Source organism: Ochlerotatus camptorhynchus, unplaced genomic scaffold (genome assembly GCF_037179485.1).
Source record: "Ochlerotatus camptorhynchus isolate MF236.1 unplaced genomic scaffold, CSIRO-AGI_Acam_v1.1 ptg000361l, whole genome shotgun sequence".
Classification (NCBI taxonomy): domain Eukaryota; kingdom Metazoa; phylum Arthropoda; class Insecta; order Diptera; family Culicidae; genus Ochlerotatus; species Ochlerotatus camptorhynchus.
Window position 1 is genome coordinate 3,862,064 of NW_027040849.1, and position 14,499 is coordinate 3,876,562.

General features: G+C 40.4%; 2 protein-coding genes across 2 annotated transcripts in view; one reads left to right on the plus strand and one right to left on the minus strand.

Moving 5' to 3' along the window:
• The window catches only part of Syx6 (Syntaxin 6), a 37,337-nt gene extending 27,371 nt beyond the window's left edge, over window positions 1-9,966 (plus strand). The window contains exon 5 of the mRNA XM_065231898.1: window positions 8,767-9,966. Within this exon, the coding sequence (XP_065087970.1) occupies window positions 8,767-8,843 (77 nt within the window). The 3' untranslated portion in view covers window positions 8,844-9,966. The remainder of the gene's footprint in view (window positions 1-8,766) is intronic.
• Window positions 9,967-10,055: 89 nt separating this feature from the next.
• eEFSec (eukaryotic translation elongation factor, selenocysteine-specific) lies at window positions 10,056-11,777 on the minus strand. Its single transcript, XM_065231839.1, has one exon. The coding sequence runs from the start codon at window positions 11,625-11,627 to the stop codon at window positions 10,059-10,061; it is 1,569 nt and encodes a 522-aa protein (XP_065087911.1). The 5' UTR covers window positions 11,628-11,777; the 3' UTR covers window positions 10,056-10,058.
• Window positions 11,778-14,499: the final 2,722 nt, after the last annotated feature.

The window sequence follows — 14,499 nt, forward strand, 5'->3', positions numbered from 1 at the left end:
AGAATTTTTTTGGAAGCTTGTGCCATCATTCACCAGATGGGTTGCTGTTTTTGTTTTGATTTGAACAAAGTTGATTTTGTGTACAATGATTCTTTGACAGTGTGCAAAGAGTGTATCATTTTGTCATTTTTTTATGCATTTCAGTTATGAGTAGAGTGGAAGAGATAGAACCAAAACATTCTAATAAATGTGGTGAAAATGCTAGTACAATCCAGTAGTAGTGTTGCCATGTGGTACAATCCAGTAGAAGTGGTGTTGTCATGTGGTACACTGAAAAATTGAAATAGCAGTTTAGTCACCAAAGTTTTCGAGCCGCTCCGTCTGTCACTTCGTTTGTGGTAAAAGCCTCAGTATTGCCTCAGTATATCCATTAGGCTGATGCAAAATTTGACTTTTTCGCTCCACAGTGCTTAAATGGTTTCAACTCGCCATTTGAAGTTTACATGTAAATGACTATGGAAAATCTCAACTTTTTGTTCATTGCCTTCTAGTCTTTTTCCATATTGAGCTGCGAAACAGTTCGATAACCATTATTATAGAAAATTTTCTCAGCTATAACTTTGCTGAAGATCGTTTCTATGTAAAACGAGACAGGAAAAAGTTATTAATTATTTAAGAGATTGGTAAACTTATGACATGATCAAGCAGCTGCTCTGTAGGCAACACTGTATTTTGCAGTGTTACATAGTAGCCATGATTTTTGTGTCCTATTCAACGCCGCAGAAACACCAATGTTGCCTGCTGAGCAGTTGATTGAGCATGATCATAAGACATCAGCGCATTGAACCATTGATAACTTTCGATCCTTGCATGCAATCAAAAAGTGGTCTTGAAAAAAGTTGTAGCTGGAAAAATTTCCTACAAGTACAGTTGAAAGCTTTTAAAGCAGACCGATATGGTGAATTATTAGATAGACATGAACAAAAATCTTGGTTTTACCATAGTAATTCCCATACAAACTTCAAATGGTTTGTGCCATCTCAGTTTCTCACCAAATGGGTTCAAATTTTGAGAGGTTAGTCAGGATCCGATTTGGAATCGTTTAAGTATTATGGAGCGAAAATTTCAAATTTTGCATCACTCTAATATCCATAGAGTCAACTCTAAGACGACACATCTAAATCTCAATTCTAGATGCTCAAAAAATTTCACTCTAGCGAATAAATCTTCGAAAAATCTTCTTTCATTTCTCGCATCTACTTGCATCGAGCATCATCTTTTTGCAGGAAATCTTCAAAATCGTGATAAATCTTCTTTCTATCTACTCAGCATACGGGCAGCTAGCCACATCAAAACACAATATTTCCTGCATCGTAGATAGAGTCGTCCCCCTCGCTCTAAGACTAGTAGGTCCCGAAGAAACTTGCTCAACTTTTTGGCTCAGCTCTGGTACTATCTTCGGTCCCAAGCTAATCGATTTACCCCTCGAAACATAGGAAAATCCACTAACCCCTCATTTTATCTGTCAACTTTCATAACGAATCAAAACAAACATCGTGTAGTACTAGAATTTCGACTAGAATGGGCTACGTTAATCTTTTGCTTGGGACCAACAGGGTAGTCAAGTAGTGATCCAATTTTAAATCGTTAGTTTCGTATTGATTGTTGGTATATCTTCCTCCGAGAACCGCGATTTCTCGCCAAGGTCTCTCAGATATCTGCTCAGTTTTATCTGAGCCTCGGTTGATATTAGGAGATTTTAACTCTCACGGTACAGTCTGGGGGGAACTGTACGATGACAACCGCGCAACCCTGATATACGACCTTTGCGATAACATCAATATGACAATTCTAAACACTGGGGAAGTAACACGAGTGGCCAAACCTCCAGCAAGAGTAAGCAGATTAGACCACTTTGTTCGAGTTCACTATCGTTGGATTGCTCGTGGAAAGTAATCCAAGATCCCTACGGTAGTGACCACTTGCGAATCAAAATTTCTATTACCAATGGTTCATCACGTACGATCTTACGAAAAACATTGACTGCGGTTATTGATGCCAGTCAATTGGTTGAAACACTTCCTCCACTGGACGAGTACTTCTTTCTCGCGCGTCTCATCATCGATTGTGCGCTGCAAACACAGACGAAACGTGTTCCGGGTGTTTCTGTTCGCAAGCGACCTCCCACTCTGTGATGGGATAAGGATTGCACCGACGCAAACAGCGAGAAGTCTGCCGCGTTTAAACGCTTCCACGAAGACGGTAAGGTCGAGGATTTCGAGCGGTACACCGACCTCGAGAAAACCTTTAAGGGCTTGATTAAAGCCAAAAAACCGCAGGTTGGCGGTCTTTGGTACAAAAACAACGTTATTCTATCTGTACCAATCCAACGTCGATCGCGCGTAATGGCATGATGCCAGGTCCGGCTAAAATCATGTCTCGCCTCCGTGGGACCGCAGGAAGGGCAACAGACGCTTCTGGAGGCACTCGGTGCGGTAAATTTCGCTGTTGATGGTATCCATTGTGATGTACGGTTTACTCAATTTACCGCATTGGCATATGGCCTGCCAGAGCAAGTATTTTTGGCGAATTTGTCCACTTTCTTCGTCCTTATGTCTTCCGGAACATCAAACCGTGATTTGGCAACGTAGAACTCCAGCCCCGGTATCTGCTTTGCGTCTGCCTTGATGCAGGTTTCGTAATCCATAACCACACACATCGGTTTCGTTAACCACTCTCGATACAGCTTCCTTGCGCGGGATTTGGCCGCCGTGTTTTGTTGATCACGCCGGTACGGTGCCTTCCGGACCTTGAATACACGAAGCCTAGCTCGTTTCATGGTTTGCTGAACGAACCAGGCGGAACATTTTGCTTTCAGAGCCGAGTCGCGAATCGAAAGGTTCGGATTACGCTTGAAATTATCTAACACCTTGCTTCCGGGCCTTCAGAGTCAGCTGTCTTCGATTTTCTTCCACTTTCAGCTCGCTGCTCGGTCGTTTGGGACTCCTTAAACGATTTTACCACCCGAGACACAGTTGTATGGGTGATTCCCAGTTGTCTTCCGATCCATCTCATGGTCGCAGTCGGATTTTCCATGACGGCGCGCAAAATTCTCCGGCGATTTTCTTCTTGTTTCGATGAAATCTCAATAACCACTGAACCGATTGTTATGAAATTTTGCACATGTAAACAATTCACTCCAAACTAGTTATACACAGATCAATTTTTACCCATGGATAAAAAAGTTACACACGGATAAAAATGGTGCATTTTTTTTTTCGAGTACAAGCTAGAACTTTGAGAAGCTTCTCGACAGAAATCCTGAAACAAGATTCATGATTCTGTACATGACGCTGGAGGTTGGCCCTTCATTATTAAATTCCAATCGTGTTTGCTTTCAAGACTTCTATAATTCCTCTGCAAAATTTGATCTGACCATGATGCAAGAAATCCATGGAATACCAGATCACCATCGGTCGATGGTTGTTCCCTCAATTTTTGCAATCAAGTACCACCATGTGAGTAACGATAAAAGTTTTGACGTAGGATTACGTCTTTCGGCAACATATTGGGGGTGCAATTTCAAAAAAACCAAAATCGACCGCGGGACGAAAATAGGTCAGGTTTTGACCACATATACCACTGTCTATAGCAGATGAATTTTAATTCTAAACAAGCCAAAGAATTGGGAATTTATCTACCAATTTGCAAAATTGAACACTTTATTAATTTTCAATAGGTCACTATTGAAAAATACACAAATGTCCAACTGTTGCAATGGTGATCAAAATTATCACCGATTACCTGCAAACAGCGCATTCCCTAACACAGATTTAAAAATCGAATTCGATCCTGTCTCACTGAACGGTGCTCATTCAATCACCGTGTGTGGTGGTGTCCGGTCGTCAACGTCAGCAGCAGCAGCAGTGATTAGCGTGTGGCGTACCCCACGAAAGGCAGCCTGCAAGCAGTGAGCTGCAGAGCCCATATGAGCACCCATAGAAGGAAGAAGAAGCCGCTGGATCGAAATCAGTTTCCTCGTGAGTAGCTGTGGGTCATCTATGCCAAGCATGTCAACCTTGCTCCAAACAATAAACAGATCGCCAGCCTCATCCGTGCTGAACACCCTAATAGCTCAGCATTACTCAACCATCACGATTAAACGGTCCTTTTCAGGACCAGCACAAAATTGTTAAAGAGTATTATTTGGACATTTGTCAAGGTCATCAGTTCCCGCAACCAGCTCAACCTGTCTATAGAAGGTGTGGAATTGTAGGCCTGATTGTATTGATGAGATTAATCATATCGTCCGGCCATTTCCAGAGACGGAGCTGTTCCGCTGGTAAAAATCCACATGTAGAATTTGAAAGAAGTGGAAATAATTCGCTTTAGGTGCATATCCAGGTAAAAAAGTTAACGACAATTTAAATTTATTAGTCAGGGACAAAATACTGTTTAATATAAATGATTTTTCTTCATACAGTTTTACCTGCTTTACTACCAATCCTCAGAAAGCCAAAAAATATTCAAATTTGTGAGAAAATTAGCTCTCACGAGCTCAATCTCTCAATTGCCATGCTTTTATGACACCCAATTTGTGATTTCCTTTCATAGATTACAAAATATAGTAGGGTAGAGAACTACTTCGGTCTAATAGCTGATTTTGGGCCTATCGAGCAGAAAACTTCAAGTAAATCCATGATTTTAGAGTTAACAAGTCAATTAGGCGTTTTGTACGATAATTTAGTTAATAAGCTACCGAATAAAGTCAGTGAAAACGCGTGATATGAAGGTTTGCACCCATAATTCCCACAAACAAAAGAAGTTCTCCGACCGAATCAATTTTTTTTTCTTTATCCGATAGGTCGAAGTGAATTCATTGGCGGTTTCAATGCGTAAGGTCGAGTTTAGAATCCGTAGGCCGAGTTTGGCGTCAAGAAGCAGTGTTAGACTTATAACAATATCTAAACAATTTGTTTCTCTATATCAAATTTTACAGTACGTACATAAAGGTAAATAAATTTGGAAGCCATCAGTAATAATAACATTCCGTTTGATGCTAAACTGCGCTAGATTAAGAAAGACTAAGTGCGGGTTGTGCTTAATAAGCCGGAAATGGGGTAGTGAACCCTATCTGACAGTACAAAACATGTCTGGTACCGCATTTAGATTAACATTCTAAGTCCCTCCTTTTTTACATATTCTGCTCAAACGCTACTTTCTGCCCCTCCCCATTCATACAATTCGGAAGGAAATCCTGAGAGGGGTGAGCTATTTTGAGTGCAGAATGTGTAAAGAAGGAGGGACTTCAGTTGTTAATCTAAATGTATATATAGAGGTACCAGACATGTTTTGCACTGCACTGTTCTCTGTGAACAGTTATTGGAAAACAAATTATGTGTAGTTTCCGATCGATGCCACCGCCAACAACAGCAGTGACATCTGATGGAACATGAAAGCAGAAGCTTGACAAAATGATTAATCCGTTTTTCCCTCAGCTTTCATTCCGCTTTGCACGATTCGTTTTTTACTCAATCAACCTTGTAGTGGCGTCAAAATGTTTGTTTCGATCGGCGCTTACATAGGAAATTTAATATGGATTATAGAATTTTTTGTAAGGGAATTGGCTCTAATGTTGGCCTATGGATCTAAGATTGGGCCCATCGCTAAAAATCTGCTATTTATCAATTTTATCCAGATGAACCCGTCATTGGGACGGTACTATTGAATATTTTTGGTTGCTTTTGAAAATTTAGTTGATTGCTGAATTTATGTATGAGCCAAAATTAGAGGCATAATGTTGAGGTAATTAATTGATTATTGAATTAGCACTCTATATACCATGAAAAAGCAGCCTGTTTGTGAGTTTTTGCCTGTTTGCCTGTTTTACAAATAAATACAATCAAACAAAATCATCATGCAGAACGAGGATTTGTTTCACTTCATATTTCACAAAATTGCTTTTGAGTGTTATGACATCGTCTCCCGCAAAGTTTACATTTTGACATAGGATTACGTCTTTTGGCAACATATTGGGGATGCAATTAAAAAAAAAAACAAAATCGACCGTGTTACCAAAAGTGGTCAGGTGTTGACCACTTATAACTCTGTCAATAGCGGATGGATTTTAATTCTCAACAAGCCAATTGATAGGTAGTTTTTCTTCAAAGCTGCTAAATTCAATACTTCCTCAATTTTCAACAGGTTACTATTGAAAATTACACAAATGTCCAACTGTTGAAATGGTTATCAAAATTATCACCGTTTGCCTGCAATAAGTGGTTTCCCTAACATAGTCGCCAAATATTGATACCGAACACGTAATCCTACGTCAAATCGACGGTCGAGTCTTGGATACAACCTCTTACTTTTTTTTTCACAGAGGAGTCAACCATAAATGCTTCCACTGGATTTGGTGTATTTAATGCATTTCATAGCGCCTCCTATAAACTGCAGAAACCATGCTCCGTATATGTTGCGGAACTCGCAGCTATATTTTACGCAGTATGACCATTATTTCATTTTTACGGATAGTCTTAGCTCATTGGAGGCTATTCGTTCAATGAGGCCGATGAAGCACTCCTCGTATTTTCTGCCTGAAATACGATCTAAACTGAGTGCTTTATTTAACTGCTCCTACACTATCACCTTAGTTTGGGTTCCCTCTCATTGTTCAATTCCGGGTAATGAGAAAGCGGACTCGCTGGCTATGGAAGGCGATATTTTTGATCGACAAATCGCCTTTAACGAATTTTCCTCCATTGCTCGTCAGGTGTCGAACAAACCATGGTTCAAAGGGTTGGACATGAGCCGTGACTTTATACGCGTTATGTCAAGGCTTATGTCTTTGGGGAGAGGTAGCTCATCGATTCTTCCGGTTCGCCTCCTAGCATCGTGCTATAAGGTACCAGGCGATAACCAGGGTAGTTGATCGATAGCTCGATGACGTCATTTCGTTGACGTCTGCTATGGGAAATTCTCATAGCAGGCGTTGACGATGGGACGTTGTCGAGTTGTTTAATAGCAACTATCGTGGTAACTCACCGATTACCTGTCGATCTGCCAAATTTGGAAAGACGTCTGCATTGAATTGTCTCATATAATAATATTCCGCCCACTATATCACAAGAAATTGCGAGTAGCTGAGTGGAATGGAGATAAGTTAAGCATTGGGTACAGGACCAAGTCTCCTCTGGGTGGTGCCAAAAGATGAGCGCAATAGAATCATCAAGTTGCCATAAGGCACGGAATGAGACTATTGCATGGCTGGGTAGTCAAAGTCTTCCATTCGTTAGTCATTTCAGGTGGATTAGAACAGGTTTAGGTGGGTGTTGGTCAGATTTGGATTTTTCAGATGTAATCCTGGATAGGACCCTGTCATTGAACGTCGCGTGAAAGTGGAACTTAATGAAGGCCTAAGTACTTTTTCGTAGTTTTTAGTTTTCGGATTTGAAAGATCGTCGGTTACAGTGGCCTGCTTACTGAGCAGAAAAACGCGGTCCCAGGTCCTTACATATCAAAGAGATTTATGGTAAAATCGCTTGTGTATCGTGTATTTTGCGAAACTCGTTGTTGTCGTTGGTTCCGGGTTTGAATGGATACACAAATTTGAGCAACGGTATTATGTGATATGAGGGGCTCGGTGGCCTTAGAGCAACCGTTTTTGCTTACTGAGCAGAACATCATGAGTCTAATCTCAGGCCCATCCACATTCAAGATTCGTCAATCGTTTTATTTGTTAATATGACTACATGGTAATAACAGCAACTCGGTGATTAAAAAGGTGCTCGTCTGCCCAGTGGCAAACGTTTTTGCTTACTGAGCAGAAGACCGTGGGTTTAGTCCCAAGCTCCTTCGCGTTATATGATCGTTAGGACATCAATTCAGCTTATCGTTTACCAAAACGAACCCTGCTGCAAACCCAACCCTCTTATCCAACATCCCAGTGATTCCTCGTGGAAGTGCAGAGGTGTTCTCGGCTTCCATCAAAGCGAGTGTCATGTCAACACAATCCTTCCCATTCCTTTCTTGACCTGTGTTCGGGCGCGGCCTATTGGTTCTCTGTGTAATTACAGCTGATCTGGCAGTAACAGAGTAGCAACCGTGGGCGGTCAATCAAGCTCAAGCTCAAGTTATGTCAAGGCTTATGTCCAATCACTGTTCGTTAGACTCGCACTTCTATCGAATTGGGCTCTCAGGCAGCAATTTATGTGCGTGTGGCAGTGGTTATCATGATATCGAGCATGTTGTTTGGTCACCCCTACACCATGTTGTCAGATCTGAGTTATCCACATCCCTCAGGGCCCGAGGAAAACAACCATTAGAGACATCTTGGCGAGCCGAGATACATGAATTTAATGTATGTGTTTCTGAAACGGATCGATTTGAGGATTTAGTAGTTAGTGTCATCTTGTGTTCTCGCAAGTTGTTAGCTTCCCATCGGTGTACTCCCATGTTCGTCTTTTCAACTAGTATGTCGCTTAGTTCGAGATCAAGAGTACATTGCTCGAAAAAACCTTGTGTTCTCAATCCCTACCCTGCCATCCGTTTGTTACAATTTGTTACCCCTACACTCGAGATAGCCGCGATTAATCGACCCCGCTTTACTAACGTTAGTTTTAAGTAATTTTGTAATCTAAACGATGATTATCGGCTACGGCAAATGAGCCTGGAAAAATAAACGCATTATTAAAAAAATGGGGTACGTTAATCGATTTATGTACTTGGGACCAATAGGCTAGTCAAGTAGTGAGCCAATTTAAAATCGTTAGTTTCCACCGGTTGATTATATGGCCTCTAAAACGGAACCTTTTACTTTATTTCCAGACCGTCGACAATGGATGGCGATCGTGGTGCTATCGATGGCGCTTGTAGTTGTGATAGTTATTTACATTATTCTATAATTTGTCGTAATTTTCGTAAAGGCCACCAATGCAGAGGAAAGCAAGGCAACTTAACAGAGAAGCATGTATCCAAGTAGGAATTTTACATTCTAATTAGTTTGAAATTTTCAATTCAGAACAGTATAACCTCTATGGTATAACCGTGCATATATATCGTTCCGTAGCTTTTCTCCCGACTAAATGCTTGAACAGCTGATTATACATATTTACTGAACATATAATGAAGATCGTAATTTACGTTTATATCGAAAGGCTGTGAGGGAAGCGAGAACATTATCAGTCTTCGGTAAAAGCTATCGGAATACATGTTCATTTTACATAGATTTTACGTTCCATATGAATACCGAAATCATAAAAGCAACAAAAGTTGGAAAGGTCTTGTAAAAGTAGAGTGATAGTGGTTACACTTAGTCAGTAGATGTTGATTCAACTACATATAATGGATGCATGTAAATACAGTGAATATGTATGTTCACTCTTCAGTGGTGCTTGTTGTCGAACAACTTCGGCAGCAGTGTGCCACTGATCAAGAACAGAACTTTAATTATTTCTTCTTTATAAACCATATTAGAGTATGTATAAATAGGTACACAGATCCTTATTCGGCCTTTGGTCGATTTAAAACGGAATCTGGACCACAGCACTGCATAGTTTTCTCTCAACAAGATCTTCTATCTAAGACTATTTACTAATTACGGTAGGATGCGGTCTACGAATGAAGGACACAAATCTAGTCAAATACAACCTCTTGCATGATGGAACGAAACGGGATGCTAGAAGGAATGATAATGTTTTATTTTCTGTTTTGTCACCTTTTTCTCAGTCTACGGTAGATCACGAAAGGAACGATAGGGAAGCAACCAAAATTAGTGAGTAATGATGGAAAAAATATGTATATGTATGAGCCTATTCAAAGCCAAATTTAATCATATTTTGAAACACAAGAAGAAAACATTAGATTCCAATACAAATAGCTGATATATTAATGATGAGGTAGAAACAACATAAAGAAGAAATATCCAGAGTAGAGAAAGTAAACCGCAATAGAAATGGATTTTTTAATGTTTATTTTTTATTAATTTTAGTATAATGAATACTGAATAAAGGAAATGTTCAAAATTCAATTTCAATTTGTTGTTATTCAAAAACCTCGCAGAGAAATTCCACAAACCATCAAGGAAGATCGGATAAAACCGCACGCACTGATTCTAATTCTCACTGAACAACTTTATTGCCATCTTTTCTAAACAGATACTTTTTGTATTTGACCTCCACTTTTACCTGCTCTGAGGCACCTTTCTTATTCAAAAGATCCAAAGTCGTCTTACCCAATGGTTCCATAAACCTGAGTCTCACCTTCGATGTGGTCCCAAAAGAATCCTCAATCACCCCGCACTCACCTGTGCTAAGTTGAACTTTCAATCCAAGGAACGCTTGCCGGTTGTTGCCCGTCTTCTTGAACAATCCAGCCGCTATGAGTTCCGTTTCATTGACCACCCGTTGAACTGTTCCCGTTTTACGTTTCTCTTTGAAAATGTTCAACTGCGGTAGGAAACTAGTCGAGTAGTCTTTATCGGTACAGCTGTACTCTAGCTTACCGTGGAAAGCCAATCGACAGAGGCTAGAATGGATGTCGGTGTCCAACTTGGAGCCAATTACTAGGGCATTTGATACAGCTTGAATTGGCCGTTCGAATTCTAACAAAGCCAATATCGGCGAGACTTCCCCTGCTGCATCCTGGCCTAGCTCTTCAAGAAACTCATACTGCTCGGCAATCGTAAAACCTGGATCAGTTCCTTTGAAAAGAATTACAGTGCCCATCACCGTCTCGTATCCACATGTAATGTGAAATTTTGCCTTATGCTTCACGATGCCTTTGTAGTACTGAATCGGATTCAATTGTAACACGGCTGCATAGATATCTGATACATAGCCAGGATAACACAGCAGCCCCCGTTCCAACAATTTAGGATCAAACTGTGTAATACATATGCCGATGCGGTCTCCTTGTTTAGCAATTTGCTGACTCTGTTTGAACATCTGCATTGATTTGACCTTCTTGACTAGCTTCAGTTTTGGAATTTCCACATCTTCATTAAGCTTGATCTGCCCTTGCAGCACGGTACCCGTACAAACCGTGCCTTGGCCTTTGATAGTGAAACAGTGATCGACTGCAAAAAGGAACGGCAGCCCGTAGGTTCGCTCAGGAACAAACGAATACCCCTTCAACGCTTCAACAAATCGCTCCAGGTTTAGCCCACTCGCCGCGGATATTTCAATTATTGGCGAACTGGCGAAAATCGTCTTACTCAGAGCCATCCCGAGGCCTTTCTTCATTTTCTCCACTACTTTCACCCGTTTGTCCTCTTCCAATGTATCAATCTTATTCAACGCCACTATCATTTTCCGACATGTCAGCTCTCCAATCACCAAGCATTCTGCAGTTTGGGTCTGGATTCCTTTTCCAATGTCCACCACCAGGATCATCATATCGATAATCTGGGCCCCACCGATAATCGTTCGTATCAAACTGGCATGACCGGGGCAGTCCACAAACGTGTACTGCAATCTGTCGTACTCACTTCCGCCATCCCTGTGGGCCTTCAGGTGGTCAGGCAAGTCCACCAGAAGAGCACTGAAGCCCAGGTCCAAGGTTATCCCCCGCTGTTGGGATTGAGGATTCTTATCGAACGCCGCCGTGCTTGCGATGCCACTTAGCGCCTTGGCCAGCGTTGTCTTTCCAGAATCGACATGGCCCAAGATTCCAACGTTGAGGTTGAGCATTGCTCAAAATAAACCAATTTAACTACAATCACAAAAGTTATCGGGTCCGGAATGAACAGAAACACACGCGAGACTGAAGTGGAATACTAAATAATAATCATAATTATTAATATGTTTTAATTATTAAAATTTGGGTTTAATTATTTTTATGTTGTGCATTTCTGATTCGTCTGTTGCTCTTACACGGAAAAACGAGTTTATGCATTGATGACTATTTTTTAACCACTTTTGGGAGCTTGTTCGAGCTGTCATAGAGTGGTTGAAATTTATAGCAAAAAAGTGTATACAATTTAGACATTTCCAGAGAAAACCATTTTGTAACATAAGTGTCTAAATTTTATTCACCAGTGGCTGAAAAAAAACTTGGCAGCAATTATTTTCCGAAACCGCAGCGGCCATCATTCATCAACTTTTCGCAGGTAGATAGATTGTTTATATTATTATTATACAATTTAAAACTAACTTATAGTTTTGTTTTCATTTCCGGAGTGCGGTGAGAACTCCAAGATGAAGTCATCAGTGAAGTGAGCACCAGAAATTGCGGCTTCCTTCGCAATCAAGTGCCGGAACGAAAATAAAGTTTTCTTCCGATTCTGTTTCCGACTTTGGAAACAGGACAGAATGTGTGGGATCAGGCCAAAGAGATGGTCGATGATAAAAGTAAGTATATCTAACAAGGTACATTGTTTTGTTATTTCAAAACTTTTGATTCCCACTACATAGGGCTTCAAACGGCAGCACAATTATCCGGATCGAGTTCGCCGGGCAATGGAACGGGAAGGTCGACGAAAGGATCGCGAAAACAAGGAAACATCCGATTCCGGATTGTGCTAAGGTGTTCTGCGTTGAAACCAAGGGGACCAGCCGGCAGCAGAAGAACGGAGTATTCCCCGGTCACCGTGTACAAGGTCACTAAGGCGGTGGACCAAACAGCAACACGAACCAGAATCTTGAAATAAACGTTACTTTTTATTGGATTTTATTCGATTGTAATTTATAATAATATATGTTTCAAATAAACGAAATCAGCCATTTAAATTCCTTCTAGTGCATAAAATTTAACCACTTTTGAGAATAACGTCTTTATTCATTAATGATTAAAATTTAATCACTTTCGAGAAAAACGTGTTTATTCATCCGATGAGTAAACAGCGTTTATTCATTTTATGAATATGTGCGGGTTTTCTCGAAACTGGTTAAAGTTTAAACATTAATGCATACTTTTTTCTTAGCGTGTAGGTCTGTTGTTGTTTACACGGAAATGAAAAACTACCCAAAATTGGCTTCTTTTGACTCAACTTTGTACTATCGTTCAATAAGGTAAATTTGGGTAAAAGTAGATATACCTAATTTTGGGTAAATTGGCGAAACTGCTAGGTAAATTGATGCAGTCCCAAAAAAGCCACCGTTGCGTAAAATTAACTTACCGGTAGGTAAAAGAGATTCGGAGAAGATCCAGCCAAATAAAGCCAGCAAATATAGGTGGTAAAAAAGATCAATAGGTGACGTTTTCATTGAATTTACGATATATATAAATCTGTAATAATTTCTTCAGACAATGAAGAAGAACCTAACGGAAAAAGAAGCTGTTTCAATCATCAAACAAATAAAAATACAGTTTATAAAAGTTTTAATTGACCACTGAAAATCAATTTTTATTGACCAAATCAATATACAAAATTTTTCACATTTCATTCGACTGTTGAATTATTCAAAAATTCCTTGTATCGCACAGTTAGCTCTGTGACGGATTTACATTTACTGTAATGTTTCGTTCCCCAGACATTTACCGATATCATGTCATTGAGTTTCCGGAGCAACATTGGTTCTTTCAAGCCATTCCGTGATATCATCAATTCGAAACCGTTTGACGTTTGATTGGACTGTACGCCAATCGGAAGCTCAGACAAACCGAAAAACCACCGCAAGTGAAATGCGCTTTGCGCAATCCTTCTACCAATGCTGCAGAGAGAAATTTAATATATAACCTAAAATCAATCAATGTTATTAAAATAACATCATACTTACAAGATACTGCCAACTAGAACGGTCGGAGGTTTAGCCAAATCAGCAAGGGGCTCAGCCAAATTCAGAAAATCCGCCGCAAGGGAAGAGGAAGCGTAAAAATTACCGGGTACTGTTGTCAACTGGCTGCTTCCACTGCAACGCCTGCCAGGAGCTCAGTCAAATCCGGAAAAATCACCGTAAGTAAAGTGAAAGCGAAATCCTTCTACAACTGCTACTGAGAGAAGTTGATTATATAATTAAAAAACAATCGTTGTTGTTAAAATAACATCATACTTACAAAATACTGTCAACTGGAACGGTTGCAATGTTATCTGTCAGAGGTTAAGCCAAGTCCGGAAAATCCACCGTGAAGTGGAAGTGTAATCCAACTACAGTTGTCAACTGGAATGGCTATTGTTATGTTGCCAGCCGGATGCTTAACCAAATCTGCTGGAAGCTCTGCCAAATCCGGAAAATCCGCGACAAGCGAAATGAAAATGGAACTGCTGCTGCAGAGAGAAACCTAAAATTAACATAGAATTAAAAATCAACCAATGTTGTTAAAATAACATCATTCTTACAACACTAACCCGGAACGATTATTGTACTGTAGCCGAACGGAAGCTTAGCCAAAGCTACCGGAGGCTCAGTTAAATCCAGGAAATCCACCGCCAACGTTAACCAGGGAAGTGGTTAACAACTGGAACGGCTGTCGCACAACCACTCTACGCCTGCCGGAAGCTCAGCCAAAACCGAAAAAACCACCTCAAGCGAGGTGAAAGCGCAATCCGGCTACCACTGCTAGAGAGAAGTTTAATGTTAAATTAAAGATAAAGCAATGATGTTAAAATAACGTCATACTTAC

Bases quoted from the DNA above. Each gene is read 5' to 3' on its own strand.
- eEFSec (XM_065231839.1), bottom strand. From the start codon at position 11,627: ATGCTCAACCTCAACGTTGGAATCTTGGGCCATGTCGATTCTGGAAAG.